Genomic DNA, 19,231 nt, shown 5'->3' on the forward strand with positions numbered 1-19,231 from the left:
CTGCAAGAATAACCCACATTCAATGACAAACTATAACACTACAGAGAGGGTAGAGATTAAAGAATAACCATTGGTTTAATTGTTATTTCATAAATCAATAATACACGTGAAAATAACCAACTTTGTAATATATCTTATCAGAGGAATCTGCTTCTTTCTCCTCCTGGACTGATCAATCATTCTCAAAATTCTCAATTCATTGAAGACAGATTGTTATATTACTGAGATAGAAGATGGAAGCTGCTACTGATAAGATTCTATTATAGAAGGGGGAGAAAGGGAGGAGGCTCTTCTTCCCCCCTCTACCCTCCTTTCTACATACAATCTTATAAAAAAACAACTGCCATCTCCTGTCTTTGTGATATAAAAATCTGTCTTCACTGAATACAGATTTTACCCAAGAATTGAGAATTTTGAGTGCAAGCTCAGTCCAGGAGGAGAAAGAAGCAGATGTCTCTTTCTATTACAATGTTGCTAATTTTCATGTGTATTATTGATTAATGAAATAAAAATTAAAATGACGGTTACTCTTTAATGCAATCTGCAGCTTTCCAGCTATAAGGAAAACTGAAACTCTCTGCAGGTCTTTTGGATCTATAGCTATCATAGCCTGCTGGAAGTTATAATTATTCATCAAAAGTCGACAGAGGAAAAAAAAGAAACAGAATGTAGAAATAAAACATTAATATATTTGCTTTCTTTACTTTTCTGTGGAGGGGTCACACTTTTAATGCCTGGCAGGTTGTTGCTTGGGTATATAGACCCACTGTTGTGCAGCTAATCTCCAGGCAGTTTAAATGGCGTATAATATCTCTTTTCACAACAATTTGCAGGATTAAGAGAAAAAAAGAATATTAGTAGTCCTGAGAAGGGCTATTGATATGAGTTCCAGCAGCAGAAAGAACATGCAATGATCCCTACCCTGTCCTACACTCTGCCTCCTGCGCAATCTCTCCCTAACTATTGCTAACAGCAGTATTAATATTGATTAGATTTAGCCCTAAGAAGGGCTGTTGTTGTAGTTGAAAGAAATCTAAATGTGGTAGAATCCCTACCTATATGCAGCTAAAATTCTCTCCCTCATTCAGCAGCAGTTCCTTCCCTTCTGAACGCTGCCGTGCGCCCAAACAGTGTTTTTTCCCCGCATATGGGGCTTCTGCGTACTCAAGATAAATTGCACAACAGTTTTTGGGGTCCATTTTCTCCTCTTACCCTTGTGAAAATAATAAATTTCGGTTTTTGAAAACATTTTTGTGGGAAAAATGTGAAAATTTTATTTTTACGGCTCAATGTTATAAACTCCTGTGAAGCACCTGCGGGTTCAAGGTGCTCACCACATATCTAGATAAGTTCCCTGAGGGGTCTAGTTTCTAAAATGGTGTCACTTGTGGGGGGTTTCCACTGTTTAGGCACATCATGGGCTCTCCAAATGCAATATGGCATCCGCTAATTATTCAAGCAAATTTTACATTCAAAAAGTCAAATGGCGCTCCTTCCCTTCCGAACCCTGCCGTGTGCCCAACTGGTAGTTTTCCCCCACATATGGGGTATTGGCGTGCTCAGGAGAAATTGCACAACAAATCAACAAATTTTGGGTTCCAGTTTTGCCTGTTACTGTTTGGGTCTAAAGTAACATTTTTGTGAAAAAGTTAAATGTTAATTTTTTTCTTCCACATTCCAAAAATTCCTGTGAAGCACCTGAAGGGTTAATAAACTTATTGAATGTGGTTTTGAGCTGCTTGAGGGGTGCAGTTTTTAGAATGGGTATTTTCTGTCATAAAGTCACTTTAAATGTGATGTGGTCCCTAAAAAAATGGTTTTGTAAATTTTGTTGGAAAAATTAGAAATTGCTGGTCAACTTTTAACCCTTATAACTTGCTAACAAAAAAAAATGTTGGTTCCCAAATTGTGCTGATGTAAAGTAGACATGTGGTAAATGTTATTTATTAACTATTTTGTGTGACATATCTCTCTCTGATTTAAGGGCATGAAAGTTCAAATTTTGAAAATTGCAAAAAATTGTGAAATTGTCAAAATTTTTGCCAAATTTCCATTTTTTTCACAAATAAATGAAAGTCATATCTAATAAATTTTACCACTATCATGAATTACAATATGTCACAAAAAAACAATCCCAGAATCAGTGGGATCCGTTGAAGCGTTCCTGAGTTATTACCTCATAAAGTGACAGTGGTCAGAATTGTAAAAATTAGCCTGGTCATTAAGGTGCAAACATCCTTCGGGGGTAAAGGGGTTGAAGGGGTATTCCCATCTCCAACATTCTATCCCAATATGTAGTAGATATAATAATAATATTAGTAAATACCTTCAATTACAAATGTAGTATAGTTTTTCTGATTCGTTATGTTGCTAACCCTATGTGCAGGGTTGCTTAAGTATCCATGGTTATGACCACTAACAGCTAACTAATTGTCGCTATATGAGTGGTTGTAGCCATAGAAATCTAAGCTACTGCAATGCCCTGCCCATGGGGTAAGCAACATAGCGAATTCGAAGAGCTATAATACATTTCTAATTGGAGTTGTTTGCTAATATTATAATTATTATTATTACACCTACTACATATTGGGATAGGATCTTGGAGATGGTAAAACCCCTTTAACATTTTAATGTTAGAAACAAACTACAAAGTTATGATCTGATGGTACCTGACCCCAGACAGAATTTCTAAAGCTGTTCCTAACTATTGACCCAGTACTCTAGAGCAGGGGACCTCAAACTTTTTAAACAGGGGGCCAGTTCACGGTCCCTCAGACCATTGGAAGGCCGGAATATAGTTTTTTAAAAAAACTATGAACAAATTACTATGCACACTGCACATATCTTATTTTGTAGTAAAAAAAGCAATACAGGAACAAATACAATATTTAAAATGAAGAACAAGTAAAGTTAAATCAACCGGTATTTCAATAGGTAGGTAACTGTACCCAATAGGCAGCATAGGTCCTCAATAGGCAGGTAAATGTCCCCAATAGGCAGCATAGGTCCTCAATAGGCAGGTAAATATCCCCAATAGGCAGGTAAATGTCCCCAATAGGCAGGTAAATATCCCCAATAGGCAGCATAGGTCCCCAATAGGCAGGTAAATGTACCCAATAGGCAGCATAGGTCCCCAATAGGCAGGTAAATGTACCCAATAGGCAGCATAGGTCCCCAATAGGCAGGTAAATGTCCCCAATAGGCAGGTAAATGTTCCCAATAGGCAGCATAGGTCCCCAATAGGCAGGTAAATGTCCCAAATAGGCAGGTAAATGTCCCAAATAGGCAGCATAGGTCCCCAATAGGCAGGTAAATATCCCTAATAGGCAAGTAAATGTCCCCAATAGGCAGGTAAATCTCCCCAATAGGCAGCATAGGTCCTCAATAGGCAGGCTGTTTCCCCCTTATAATGCCCTATGCAGGCTGTTCCCCCCCTTATTATGCCCCATGCAGGATTTCCCTTTCTCCCACCATATAATGCCTCGTGCAAGATATCACTACCCTGTCTTTATAATGCCCCATTCAGGATGTCACCCCCCCCATATAATGCCCTATTCAGGATGTCACCCCCCCCCCCATATAATGAACCATGCAGGATATCACTCCCCTGTCTTTATAATGCCCCATTCAGGATGTCACCCCCCCATATAATGCCCCATTCAGGATGTCACCTCCCCTCATATAATGAACCATGCAGGATATCACTCCCCTGCCTTTATAATGCCCCATTCAGGATGTCACCCCCCCATATAATGCCCCATGCTGGATGTCACCCCCCATATAATGCCCCATGCAGCATGTCACCCCCCATATAATGCCCCATTCAGGATGTCACCCCCCCATATAATGCCCCATGCTGGATGTCACCCCCCATATAATGCCCCATGCAGCATGTCACCCCCCATATAATGCCCCATTCAGGATGTCACCCCCCCATATAATGCCCCATGCTGGATGTCACCCCCCATATAATGCCCCATGCAGCATGTCACCCCCCATATAATGCCCCATTCAGGATGTCACCCCCCCCCATATAATGCCACATGCAGGATGTCACCCCTAATATTATGTCCCATGCCTCCATACATAAAAAAAAAAAAATCCAATACTCACCTCCCTCCTTGCCTGCTGCCGCTGCTCAGGTCCGGACTCCAGCGTCTCCGGCGGCGTTGTCCCGCTCTGCGCTGACAGTGACAGCACTCGGGAGGGCGCGGTGTAAAGACGTCACCGCGCCCTCTGACCTGAGACGTCACAGGGAGCGCAGACCAGGAAGACAGCGGATCTGCAGAGGCACGGGGAGAGGTAATTATCGGGCTGCCGGGGCTCTGAGAAAGCGGGGGGGAAGGGCGGGCGCTGACACCGCTCTCCTCTGCCCACAGCCCGGCGGGCCGGATGAAAGTCCTCCGCGGGCCGCATGTGGCCCGCGGGCCGTAGTTTGAGGACCCCTGCTCTAGAGGTTGCTAATTCACATGTATCACATATGGAGGCTTTGCCCCAAAGCACGCTGACTCTGGATCAGGGTATATTTTTTAAATTTGTCACTCACAGATCATAACCTAAAGAAAGACATATCCACAATATCACCAAATACTCTCACATCCTTATCTCCTTTATATTCCTAGCAGCCAAACAAACAAACTATAGCTTCAACCTTGAAAAAAACTGCGCTATATTTCTCAAAAGTCAAGAGACGAATCTCTTGGTATATGATTGACAAGAAACTATCAGCTATACTTACAGATAAATAATTTGAAAAAATGTGGTTAACCTGGTCGGAATATACCAACCACACCCCCTTCACCTTACCACTACTATGTCTGCAGGCTTCCACCATTCCGTACTCCCCTCAATAAACTTTCATTCAAGAGATATATCTGGCTTCTCCTCTCGGACTTCTCCCCTCCCTTTCCCCTTCCACCTTCCCCCTCATTTCACCCTCCTGCTTTCCCCCATATTGTTCCTTTCTCTCTTTCCACTTAATTGTTTATATTGTTATATATTAATGTATGTTTAATCTTTAAATTTTCAATAAAAATTTACAATTAAAAAAAACAAGGTTCAAAGTTTGTGAACCCTAAAGAATTTTCCATATTTCTGCATAGATTTGGCCTTAACCTACATTGGATTTTCACACAAGTCCTAACTGTAAATAAAGAGAACCAAATGAAAGAAATGAGTCAAAAATATTAGACTTTTTAATTTTTAAATGAGAAAAATAATCCAATATCACTTGTCTGTCATTGACAAAAATATGTGAACTTTTGTTTTCAGTATCTGGTATGACCTCCTTGTACAATACCTGTATCTAAACAGGGCCCTCTCTCCTCCTGGTATCTGTTGTTTATGTGATTATTATTATTCTGTAATGTCTTTTATTGTCTGTACAAATGTAAAGTGCTGCGGAATATGTTCGCACTATAGAAATAAAAATTATTTTTATTATTTCTAGTAAACTGTTTTACTGCACATTGGCTTGGAGGAATTCTAGCCCATTCCTCTCTATAAAACAGCTTCAGCTCTGTTATGCTGGGCTTCTCCCACGAACAACTCACTTCAGATCCTTCTACAACATTTCTATAGGACTGAGGTCAGGACTTTTAGGATTGCTACTTCCAATAGGTAGCAATAGAGTTCTAGTCCTCTTCCTCTCTGAAGAGGCAGTTTGCATATTTAATTTCCCAAAGGAGCATTCATGACGTATAATTCTCCTCACTCTGACACGCCAGGCCTGGCTTGTCACTCTCCACAAGAAGAAACCTTAACCTTTAGATCCTAATAAATTTGAGAATTCATTGTTGCATCAATGATGGCAAGTCTTCATAGCCCAGATGCAGCAAACACGCCCAAACCATGATACTACACCACAGTGTTTCACAGATAATATGAGATCTTTATGCAGTGTTTTTATTTCTACAAACAAAAATGTATCTCATTTATCCACAAAATAGTGTTCTAATTGCCTTCTTATCTAGGTGGTCTTTAGCAAACTGTAGATGGGCAGCAATTTTCTTTTTGAAGTGCAGTAACTTTCCCCTTGCAATCCTGCCATGTACACCATTGTTGATCAGTGTCTTCCTTACGGTGAAAAATTAAGTATTAGCTATTGGGAGAGAGGCCTTTAGTTGATTAGAGGTTACCTTGGATTCCTTTGTGACCTCGTAGACTATTAAACACCTTGATCTTGAAGTGATCTTTGTTGGTCAACCACTCCCGGGGAGCATAATAATAGTCTTGAATCTCCTCCATTTGTACTCAATCTGTCTGACTGAATTAGTGGAGTCCAAACTCTTTAGAGATGGTTTTATAATATTTTCCAGCTTGATGAAAATTAGCAACTTTTCTTCCTCAGAAATCTCCTTTTCTCGTGACAAATGGGTTGTGAAGATCAGACTTTGATATATTCCTATTCTAATTAAAACAGGTCATCTACTTGCATATGTTTGTCATCCCATTAATTATAAACAGATAAATGATCTGCTAATCAGACATACTTTTGCCACTTAAACATGAGATATTGGATCATTTTCCTCATTTAAAAAATGACAAAGTCTAACATTTTTGATTCGGTTGCTTTGTTTAGTTCTCTTTATCTACTTTTAGGTAAAATTCCTGCAGAAATATGGATACATTTAGGTTCTAACTAAAGATGAGCAGATCGATTTGCGGAGGATCGAATCTCCTGAAATTCGTGGTTTCACTCAAATTCAAACTATTTGAGATTGTCATGAAGCATCAGAGAGTGGGCTAATGTATGTTTGCGGCCCACGGGTTTCCCCTTAATGCCCTACAGCTATGAAATCTGGGTCATCAGTGGTTCCCTGCATAACACATGTGCATGGCAGAGTCGTTTTCCATTTCCAGAGTCACTGAGTAAGTCTCTTTCTCCTGAGTGTAAGCTTGTATGATCAGCGGGCTCATTTGTCACTCTCTCTTTCTCATAGAGTGTAAGCTCTTATGATCAATAGGGTTCTCTCTCTCTCTCATCTCCCTCTTTTTCTCTCTTCCCTCCTTCTATCTATCTTCCACTCTCTCCCGCTCTCCCTCTCTCTTTCACTTTCCCTCCCCCTTTCCCAGAGTGTAAGCTCTTATGGACTTTTTCCTCTCCCCCACATGGTATCTTCTCAGCAATTACAAGTTTTCTAGCATTGAGATTCACACAAATTTATTTGCCACAAATCAAAATTTCTGGGAAAATTTGGCCAGGCTGGTGAATTCAAATTTCAAAAGATCTGCTCATCTTTAGTAATTACTAGTGATGAGCGAGCGTGCTCGTTTAAACCTTTAAACGAGCACGCTTGGGTACTCGCCAAGTAGTTTCGGAGTGCTCTGCATTTCAGTTTCAGCCGCCACGGCTGCATGTGTCGCGGCTGTTACACAGCTGTGACACATGTAGGGATTGGCTGACAAACAGGATCCATGAACATTATTTTTTTAACTATTACTGTAGTCATGCATCACAAGGCATATATTGTGCTAATCTTTTCTTAATTAGTGTTAATTGAAAGGTTATGCTCTACGTTTCTACAGTATGACCCACATGTGACTATATATTCTATATAGACTCTTCAGTTCAAGGATGCAAAACTTGTGACAGAGGCAGCAGCTATAAAGGCGGAATCTGTTACCCGCAGTGTGAGGAACATCGGTATCTGGATGATGATGTAAGTGAGCTCTGCATTTATCCAGTCTTATCACTCATACTTTATATTCATCAAACAGCTGAGACACATTAATGATTTTATATGAAAATTGCCTCTTCAGAGAAAAAGAGGACTTGAACTCTATAGATCCAGCTATTGGAAGCAGCAATCCTACAAGTCACAATCGACTCTTTAACGAGTTGTGCAATATGACTTAGTCAAAAGGTTATTTTCATATTTACAAAAGGACTTTAAAAATATTTTTTTAAAACCTCTATTAATGTGTCATACAGGAAAAAGGGTCTTTTTAGACAGTGTATTTATAAAGATATATACAAATGCTGGTGAGTTGGAGGGCAAGGGGGGGCTGTTAGGTTCCCTTTAAAGAGGACCTGTCACCAGCTCAAAAGTGGCCAGATTTTGCTCTTAATTTATTCTTACTGATCCCCCCACCTTTTTTTTTGCTTAAATCCACCATATGGTTCCAGAAATGTGGGCCTTTAACTTGGTGTAAATTCTTATGGTATTTATCAAGGCGGCGTTGGTAGCCAGGTATTCATAGATTGCAGCAGAAAAACATGATCCCCCAAGAATCTGTAAGCACCACTAAAAGTTAGCACTAATTATTGGATTAAAATAAATAAATAAATAAATGGAATACTAAGGGGAGCAGTGAGAATAAAATAAAAGAAAGAGTGAAGATTTGGCTCTTTTGGTCCAGTGACAAGTCCTGACTAAAAGGGACCTATCATCAAATTCATTGTACCCAAGCCACTGGCAGCATAAATTAGAGCCTGGCTGTGTGATCGCAACCATTTATGCTTTATTCTGAAATGCTGTTGCATTTCAAAGTAAACATACTTTGAATAGGTGGCCACAATTCATCAAAAGCGAATATTCTGGCATTAAAACCCTTTGAAATGTCACAACATTATCGCAACTTTTGGCATTTTCACAACAGTTTTGGCCAGCTTTGCCAAAATGTGCAGAGCTGGGGTGGAACAAGGACTTGATGCAACAGATCATCTGATTTATCAGCTGCAGCATGGCTTAAGCCACAAATCTTATTCCAGCCTCTTAACTGGAGTAAGATGTGTGGCTAGATGCACATGCCGCTTTTCAAAAGTGCCTAATTCATTAAGAAGCATGCACCTCTTAAAGGGAACCTTGACAGCTACTACATACTGCCCAATTCACGGGCAGCATGTGTCAGACACTGGATGTATGATGTCTTTGACTCTGAATCACTTCGGTGTTTCAGTGGAAAACATACTTTAAAAGCCACCATAGACCATGTAGCATGGGAGACTAGGTGGACAAGTTTGTCCCTGATGGGTTCTCTCCGCTGACTCCCTTTATGTGTGTATATAGGGAGAGACCTGTCAATTCAGGGCACCGGGTGGGTAGAAGCCACCAGGGTCCCGTCTGTCCTACTAGTCTACAGTGTCTATTAAAGTATGTTTTTCTCTGAAACACCACAACATTTTCAGAGCCCATGGATTGGGCAGCATGTATGAGGTGTCAGATTCACGTTACTGAATCAGGGACTTCTGACTGCAATATGCCCCTTCATCAAGACTGGCGTGAACAATGCCGGTATTGATGACACATAGCCTATGTGCCTCGGCTGATTAGTTCAATGCAGGTCTCTGGTTGGCTTCTTTCTGCCTATATTCCCTTGCCTGACAGGTCTCTCCCTACACAAACAACACGGCAACACAGCACACTGTTAGTTGTAAGACAATACCCGACATGCAGAGACCATTGTGGCCCCTCAAGAAAAGCAGTTAGACAGTATAGCTAGGGAAGGACAGGGAATTTTTTATTCCCTCTGAAATGTATTTTTTTCCATCTGAAATGTAAAGTGCTGCTGAATATGTTGACGCTATAAAAATGAAAATTATTATTATTTTATGAAAAATGTAATAGAAATAGATTAGATTATAGAATTAAATAGATATATACATTTAGGATGAATATTAATTTGTATTTCGGAGCACCTCTTTAAGCGTGTCAGCATTAGGCTGTGCAGCCTACACTTGAATACGTAAACTACTGTATTTACAGTTGTAGCAAACTTTGGATTGCAATACCTTCATTTTTCCACTAGATGGTGCACTTTACTTAGGACACTAAATTGCTTCTTTTTTCTGGTAATAAAAGAACTGTATGATTAATAGTTGGGTTATACAATACTGAGGTGCCAGGCGGAATGCACATATGGCAGACTTTAACAGATTTATGATATACTTATCAATGCGATAAGTGCATAGAGACCAACCTTAGGGGTGGGCACATTATATAGTGATAAAGGAGTAAAGGAGGTGTGAAAACTGTTTGAATAGTAATAGTATTTATACATTGTACAACAATGTCATTCCATAATATTACACTTGGAGAAATTATTTGGTCAGTGTATGTTGGTATTATTTCAGCACTATATTTTATATTTGTTATTATTTAAGTAACTGTAATTTAGCAATGTGTGCCACTTTTGGTACTATATGACATTTTTTTTTATACTTTATGACCACACATTATATCAAGTGATGATGGCATGGGTACCATAGAGTGTACAGTACAGGGTATAATCTAAAATAGGACCAGCCCAGTGATAGACATTGATTAATACTGGGTCCCCCTTCTTTTTATGTTAATTTTCTCCTATTTAATGCTGGGTTGTGATCTATGTTTTCACTGGAATATCTTTATTGTATGTGCAGCGTACAATAAAGTGAAGCTAGTAAGCAACTTAAAGCTAGTAGTGCAGCAGTAATTGAAGCTAGTTCAGACTTAAAGGGACTATCCACTACTGAAAAACAACTCCTTAATAAATTCAGGGCCCAATAGAAAATAAAACAATGTAAACTGCCCTCCGTCCCACAATGACGCCAGTATCGCTGTCTACCACTGCAGTCAATCAGTGGCAGTTGATCAGCTGCAGTGCATTAATATCCCATGAGATCGGACATCTACCCTGACAAAATAATGGAGCCTGCCGCTCATTAGCTGCAGTGGACATGTGACACAATAATGTCACGTCTCCCGTTGGAACAGCAGCACCGACATTGTTGGAGCTGCACCGCTGCGACAGGTGAGTATACATCATTTTTATTTTCTGAGAGGCCCTAAATTGATTAAGCAGGAGTGGACAGCCCTTTTCAGTAGTTTAATTGTTGTACTCTAGTTATATTAGTAATACTCATATTTATAAAAGTCATATATGTAAAATACCTTGACATGTAGACACCTTTATAGAGTATCATTTCAATAAAACAAATGTTTTACTACATTTTTCTTTATTGTGAGAATGCTATTTTTCCATTTTCTACAGTGATTTGAGTTAGTTATTTTTATATTTTTTATAAAGTTCTAAATGCACCAAAGGTCAAACTTCCATAATGAAATATTTCTGGTTGCAGGGTGTTTGTCAGCCATGTGATCCTTCCTGTAGACATTGCTCTGGACCTGGATCTGACCATTGTATATCCTGCAATAGTAATACTGCATGGTCTCCTGAAGAAATGAGATGTATTAACTGTTGTGATTCAGAGGCTGATCAAAGTGACTGCTGCTTTTGTGATGTAAATTCAGGTATGTACAGATAGTATACTGGTATATAATATGCTGTTATAAGGCACATCACACATTTATCAGAGTAGGTACAATCATCAACATATCTGTGCTGTGACACCACTTTGTAGTGTGTATTGAAAAAAACTAGTTAAGGGGCTGAGACAGTAACTAAAACAGAGAGGTAGTATTGGGAACATTAGTGTAGTTCTTCCAAAAAAAGTGTCTAGTCCTAGGGTCTGAGGCAGCATAGGCAGAGCTAGCAATGAAGGGGGTGTTATCCAATTGGCATGACATTTGGGACTATGGTAAGGTAACTTATGATACCTTGATACACTGACCAGTGGTATATATCAGTCCTACACAAGAGCTCATATGAGTGAATATAGTTTAACTCCCAAGCAACACGCCAGCTGTCTTAGGGTCATATTTGTCATAGAACTTTCCTTTATTCCCTATATTTAATTGCTCACTTGGTCACGTTACCTGCATTTTAAAAACCTCTCCAGTATCCGACCTTTTCTCACCTTTGAAACTGCAAAAACTCTTACTGACGCTCTTATTCATTCTCGTCTGGACAACTGCAACTCTTTACTGATCGGTCTCCCTTTAACCAAACTTTCTCCTCTCCAATACATACTGAATGCAACAGCTTTTCAGCCACTACATCGATATCTCCACCTTATGCCAGTCATTGCACTGGTTACCCAGCCGCTACAGAATACAATACAAACTTATCTCTCTCAGCCATAAAGCTCTCCACAGTTCTGCAGCATTATATGTCTCCTCCCTCATCTCTGTCTATCACCCTACTCGTGCACTCCATTATGCAACTTATTTAAGACTAACATCCTCCATAATCTGAACCTTGCACCTCTGTGTCCAAGACTTCTCTTGTGCTTCGCTAGTTTTCTGGAATGCACTACCCTGGATGATCCAACTAATACTATCCCCCACATTTTTAAAAGGGCTTTAAAAATTTAATTCTGTAGATAGGCCTATCAGCTCACTCCACTAATCTAAATCTTCTCTGTTCCCTCTTTCTAAATTTTCTTCAGAATCTAGTCCCTCCTACTCATCTGTCTATGCATCCTCCATGCACCCAATAGCATTTGGTAACTTTGGAGTGAAAACGCCAAAAGTCAAAAAACATTTGCACTACCTTGCTGCAGAAAAATTTTGCGACTTTTCAAAGTTTTTTGCGCCAGAATTCTGGCTAATAAATGGAAATGAACCGGGCCATAGTCTTTATAAGTAACTGTTATGTCTTTGCCACATACCCACATGATTGACTTTTGTAAGCATTTACTTCATGAATTTTTCATTCATGTGGATTGCACTTTCATACATATATTGTACTTGTAGAACCTAGAAACATTGGAGTGGGACACCCAACATATCAAAAACAACAAGATTGTTGTATGATTTAAAAAAGTCACTTTTATTAGGTAGAAACATTAAAAAAAATGTATGTATATACAAAGATAGTGAACAAGGTCATACAGGGTAGGAAATACATGAACAGCAATGGCGGCAATAAATGTGTGGGTCCCCCGAGGACAAGGTACAAAAAAATCCCATCAATGGATTCATAAATCATGGAGCAATTAGGATAATATATCCACGGTATATACCAATGTAGGGCATTTCTGCAAGCTCAGAATCTAGAGATGAAGAAAAGAATGGCCACTACTCAAAGTAAGAGAGGAAATGGCCAGAGTCAAGAGACAGTTCAAAGTAGGGAACTCACCCATGGGGACTGGGGTAACCATGTAGCCGTGCTGTAGCCCCAACGCGTGTTTTGCGTGGCTTCCTCAGGGGGCTGTGGTTGTGGATGGGGTGGGCACCAGTTAAATACCCTCCTGGATGCATCGCTGATGAGTGCAGCGCATGCGGAGTGACACTCATCATGCGCTGCACTCATCAGCGATGCATCTACTTTGAGTAGTGGCCATTCTTTTCTTCATCTCTAGATTCTGAGCTTGCAGAAATGCCCTACATTGGTATATACCGTGGATATATTATCCTAATTGCTCCATGATTTATGAATCCATTGATGGGATTTTTTTGTACCTTGTCCTCGGGGGACCCACACATTTATTGCCGCCATTGCTGTTCATGTATTTCCTACCCTGTATGACCTTGTTCACTATCCTTGTATATACATACATTTTTTTTAATGTTTCTACCTAATAAAAGTGACTTTTTTAAATCATACAACAATCTTGTTGTTTTTGATATGTTGGGTGTCCCACTCCAATTTTTCTAGGTTCTATATTTGATTAAAGAGTACCCTTTTCTATTGATTATTACTATGTACTATGGTGTTCGGTCCATTTGTTTTTCATATATTGTACTTGACCTGAATCTCCGTAGCTGTAGGATTAAGCTGTCACTCATGGCCCAGTTTAACACTTGAGTTGAGTCCACCAACTTGGCAGTTTGCCCAGTGCACTCATGTAATTTTTAACAGGCTTCATCTTAAAATGACAGGAGCCACACAATGAGATACTTTTAACCCATGCAGTATAATTCTCATAGGTAAACTTTTTGAGTGAGTGTTCAGGAGGAGCTATATATTGGAAACCCTCCAAAGTAATACCATTTTAAAAACGGTACCCCTCACCCCACAACATCATCCAAACAACTGCAGGCCTCATGCGTCTCAGTTAAGGTCAGTGTTCATGACTCTTCAAGACGAAAACCACTGCTAAACAAAAAGAACATAAAGACTCATTTCAGTTTTGCCAGAAAACATCTTGATGATTGCCAAGACTTTTGGGAGAATACTCTGTGGTCTGACAAGACAAAAATTTAAATTTTCGGAAGGTGTATGTCCCATTACATCTGGTGTAGAAGTAGCACAGTGTGAGGCCCTCCCTGAGAAATGGGGTTACTCGGAGCCGGGTCAGTGTAGATGTCTCGGGGTTGCAGTCGTGGCCCGGACCCGGTCCGTGCCCAGGGCGGTCACAATAAAAGATGTTTAATGGGCTTTCAGGGTTGAGTGGTAATTTTCCGACTACGCCACCTATGGTTTCCAGTGATGAGCACCAGCGCTTCTTCAGTCCACTGAGGCCAGTGTTACAGGCAGCTAAGATGGGACGGCTCCCCGCAGGCGGAGCAGGCCTCAGGGCAGTGTGAGGAAGGATGGTGGGTGCAGTGCCGCGCAGGAAATAACAGGCTGAAGCAGGGTGTGAAGTCATCCAGGGTTTTTACTCACATTAAGATGAACTTTAGCCGCAAAGCTTCCCTCTGCTCCTTGCGGTGTGCTGCGGACACCAGGAAGGGGCTCTATCACTTTCCAGATAGATCAGGAGCACCTGTCGAGACCCCTCTGGTGTGTGTTCCTCTCCTAGGTGAGTTCTCCCACTAAGTCTTCTCCTGACTGTAAGTGTGGTTAGAACTAGGTGTAAGGCCGGGTCCCACTGGATGAACGCAGGTAGAGAGGTACAGGTGACGTATGCCGCTCCGTCCATATCCCTCCTGGGATCCACTAAGCCTTCGGGCTTTTCTGACTGAGACGTGAAGTATCAGAGTCAGACATCGGGGGCCGGTCACCCCTCTTGCAGCAGGAGTCCCTCTGACTAGGCCAGAGTAAAGAAATACAGGTGGCGTATGCCGCTCCGTCCGTATCCCCCTGGGATCCTTTTGCCTGTGGAGCTTGTCTCCTCTGCTCCCCTCCAGGCCTTCTTAGGTCAGGACCTTGACCGGGTAGAGGCAGTGGTTAAATCTGACCCGCTCCTCACCTCAAGGCCAGAGAACGAGGACCGTGTATCTTTAATAGGCTGCAGCTTCTAACAGAAGGCCACAATCAGCGATGAAGATCACAATCAATGACCTTAAATCTAAGATGGCTGTAGATTAAATATGAATGGGTAAGTGTACCCTAAAAGTGTGTTCTCCACCCTCACCCACTACATGGTTCCCCCTATCTTTTGTGCCCCCGAACTCCTATATCCCGGGCCGGAGCAGCACCCTGGTGCATTTAGACCAACCAACAGGACAGGAGTGGTGTAGTGTTGAATGATGAAGTAGGGTCCCGAGAAGTGCTCCATCCTTACCTGGAAGAGGAGATACCACACCTCGGGCTGAGGTGCAATACCCCTGTGGCGACTGAACCCTCAGGGGCGCCACAACAGCATTTCAGAAAAGGAACATCATATCCACAGTAAAATATGGTGGTGGTAGTGTGATGGTCTAGGGCTGTTTCGCTGCTTCAGGACTTGGAAGAGTTGCTGTGGTAAATGGAACCATGAATTCTGTGGTCTACCAAAAAATCCTGAAGGAGAATGTCTGGATATTTGTTTGTGATCTCAAGCTGAAGCTCACTTGGGTTATGCAGCAGGACAATGATCCAAAACACATCAGCAAGTCCACCTCTCAGTGGCTTAAGAAAAACAAAATTAAGACTTTAGAGTCTTAATCCAAAGTCCTGACCTTAATCCAATTGAGATGCTGTGGCATGACCTTAAAAAGGCGGTTCATGCTCGGAAACCCTCCAGTGAGGCTGAATTACAACAATTTTACAAAGAAGACTGGGCCAAAATTCCTCCAGAGCGTTGTAAAAGACTCATTGCCAGTTATCACAAATGCTTGATTGCAGTTGTTGCTGCTAAGGGTGGCCCAACCAGTTATTAGGTTTAGGGAGCAATCACTTTTTCACACAGGGCCCTGTAAGTTTGGATTTCTTTTTCCCTTAATAATAAAGACCTTCATTCTAAAAACTGCATTTTTTGTTTACTTGTGTTATCTTTGCCTAATATTTCAATTGTTTTGTGAACTGAAACACTTAAGTATGACAAACATGCCAAGGATTAAGAAATCAGGAAGGGGGCAAACACTTTTTCACACCATTGTATATAAAAGTCCACTATTAGAAGATATATCTGTCAGGGATAGTCACACGATCCCAATTACTCACCACAGAGATCACCCACTGTGATCTCTTGAGTGAACAGCTCTCTTCTGCCCCCTATCGTCCGGACAATTGCACGATTGTCCAACAATCAATACAGGAGGCTGCAGGTTGTTCTCACTAAGAAGTTATCGGCAAGCTAGCAGTGAGCGTAGGGCATACACACCACCTTTCATACACACGCTCCTCAGTGTCTCTGCAGGATGGCAGGTTGGATTATTATTATTATTATTTATTATTATAGCGCCATTTATTCCATGGCGCTTTACATGTGATAGGGATATACATAACAAAAGCATTTACATAATCTTAACAAAACGAGTCAGCGACTGGTACAGGAGGAGCGAGGACCCTGCCCGCGAGGGCTCACAGTCTACAAGGGATGGGTGAGGATACAGTAGGTGAGGGTAAAGCTGGTCGTGCAGTGGTGTTTACTGCAGGTTGTAGGCTTGTCGGAAGAGGTGGGTCTTCAGGTTCCTTTTGAAGGTTTCCACGGTCGGCGAGAGTCTGATATGTTGGGGTAGAGAGTTCCAGAGTAGGGGGGAAGCACGGGAGAAATCTTGTATACGATTGTGGGAGGAGGAGATAAGAGGGGAGTAGAGCAGGAGATCTTGTGAGGATCGGAGGTTGCGTGCAGGTAAGTACCGGGAGACTAGGTCACAGATGTATGGGGGAGACAGGTTGTGGATGGCTTTGTATGCCATGGTTAGAGTTTTGAACTGAATTCTCTGGGCAATAGGGAGCCAGTGAAGGGATTGACAGAGAGGAGAGGCCGGGGAATAGCGGGGGGACAGGTGGATTAGTCGAGCAGCAGAGTTTAGGATAGATTGGAGAGGTGCAAGAGTGTTGGAAGGGATGCCACGGAGCAGGAGGTTGCAGTAGTCGAGGCGGGATATGATGAGGGCATGCACTAGTGTTTTTGCAGAGTCTTTGCTGAGGAATGCACGGATCCGGGAGATGTTTTTGAGTTGGAGTCGGCAGGAGGTGGAAAGGGCTTGAATATGTGGCTTGAAGGAGAGATCAGAGTCCAGGGTTACCCCAAGGCAGCGAGCTTGTGGGACTGGGGAGAGTGAACAGCCATTGACGTTGATGGATAGGTCGGATGGGGGATGTGAATGAGAGGGTGGAAAGATGATGAACTCTGTTTTATCCATGTTGAGTTTAAGAAACCTGTCGGAGAAGAAGGATGAGATGGCGGACAGACATTGTGGGATTCTGGTTAGTAGGGAGGAGATATCGGGTCCAGAGAGGTAGATCTGTGTGTCGTCAGCATAGAGGTGATACTGAAAGCCGTGAGACTCTATGAGCTGTCCCAGGCTGAAGGTGTAGATGGAGAAGAGCCAGAGGTCCTAGAACTGAACCTTGGGGGACACCGACAGATAGGGGGCGAGATGAGGAGGTGGTGCGTGAGTGGGAGACGCTGAATGTCCTGTCTGTTAAGTATGAGGAGATCCAAGATAGAGCCAAGTCCGTGATGCCAAGAGATGAGAGAATCTGGAGTAAGAGGGAATGGTCCACTGTGTCAAAGGCAGATGACAGGTCCAGAAGGAGGAGGATGGAGTAGTGTCGCTTGGATTTGGCATTTAGTAGGTCGTTGGTGACTTTGGTCAGGGCAGTTTCAGTCGAGTGATGCGGTCGGAAGCCAGATTGTAGACGGTCGAAGAGGGAGCAGGAGGAGAGGTGGGAGGACAGTTCAAGGTGGACATGTTGTTCTAGAAGTTTTGAGGCAAAGGGGAGGAGTGATATGGGGCGGTAGCTGGTCAGAGAGGAAGGGTCAAGGGAGGGCTTTTTGAGGATGGGTGTGATTGCGGCATGTTTGAAACATGAGGGGAAGACTCCGGTTGTTAGTGATAGATTGAAGAGGTGGGTTAGGGTTGGGATGAAGACTGAGGTGAGGTTAGTGATGAGGTGGGATGGGATTGGGTCAAGTTCGCAGGTGGTGAGGTGTGATTTGGAGAGTAAAGAGGAGACTTGACCTTCTGTAATGGTGGAGAAGTGGGGTTTGGAGGAGGAGGATTGAGTAGATATGAGGAGGGGTTGTGTGGACTTTAGGCCAAAGTTTTGTCTGATGGTGTCAATCTTCTGTTTGAAGAATGAGGCAAAGTCGTCGGCTGAGATGAGAGAAGAGGGAGGAGGTGCTGGGGGACGAAGGAGAGAGTTGAAAGTGTTAAATAGCTGTTTAGGGTTGTGAGATAGGGAGGATATGAGAGATGAGAAGTAGGTTTGTTTTGCTGTAGTGAGTGCGGACTTGAAATTAGTGAGGGATTGCTTGAATGCGATGAAGTGCTCGATGGAGTGAGACCTTTTCCATCTCCGCTCCGCAACCCTGGAGGCCCGGCGCAGTTCTTTGGTAAGTTTAGTGTGCCAGGGTTGCCTGTTGAATGTGCGAGGTGTGGTGTGTGTGAGAGGGGCGATCGAGTCTAGAGCTGCAGCTATTGTGGTGTTATATGAAGCAGCAGCAACGTCTGCATCGTGCAAGGAATTTATGTCTGTGAGAGGAAGGAGGGATTCAGAGAGAGCGTGTAGGTCAAGGTGTTTGAGATTTCTGCGAGGGTGTGTGAGTTTGTGGAGTGGGGATTGTGCACCCGGAGAGGAGAGGGTAGAGAATGTGAGGAGGTTATGGTCAGAGAGAAGGAGTGGTGAGTTAGAGAGGTTAGATAGGGAACAGAGGCGGGTGAAGATGAGGTCCAGTGTGTGGCCATCTTTGTGGGTGGGTGTGGAAGACCATTGAGTGAGTCCAAAGGAGGAAGTGAGGGATAGGAGCTTAGAGACAGACGAGTGGGGAGTGTCAATGGGGATGTTGAAGTCACCCATTATGATAGTGGGGATGTCAGTGGAAAGGAAGTGAAGCAGCCAGGTAGTGAAATGGTCTAAGAAGGTGGTGGCTTGCCCTGGGGTCGGTAAACGACGGCCAGTTGGAGGTTGGAGGGGGAATAGATGCGCACACAGTGCACCTCAAAAGAGGGGAGTGTAACGGAGGGTGGCAGTGGGATTTTGGTGAAAGCGCAGAGTTCTGATAGGAGGAAACCTACGCCTCCACCATGTTTGCCATTGGGGCGGGGGGTGTGGGAAAGGTGGAATCCGCCATATGAAAGGGCAGCTG

At 42.5% G+C, this 19,231-nt stretch overlaps 1 protein-coding gene across 1 annotated transcript in view; it reads left to right on the forward strand.

Moving 5' to 3' along the window:
* The window catches only part of LOC141166337 (cysteine repeat modular protein 2-like), a 316,073-nt gene that overhangs the window by 273,027 nt on the left and 23,815 nt on the right, over nucleotides 1-19,231 (forward strand). The window contains exons 14-15 of the mRNA XM_073652918.1: nucleotides 7,561-7,661; nucleotides 11,063-11,234. Coding sequence (XP_073509019.1) covers nucleotides 7,561-7,661; nucleotides 11,063-11,234 — 273 coding nt within the window. The remainder of the gene's footprint in view (nucleotides 1-7,560; nucleotides 7,662-11,062; nucleotides 11,235-19,231) is intronic.

Source organism: Phyllobates terribilis, unplaced genomic scaffold, assembly GCF_046119375.1.
Source record: "Phyllobates terribilis strain yellow unplaced genomic scaffold, ASM4611937v1 Scaffold_11__3_contigs__length_659146591, whole genome shotgun sequence".
Lineage (NCBI taxonomy): Eukaryota > Metazoa > Chordata > Amphibia > Anura > Dendrobatidae > Phyllobates > Phyllobates terribilis.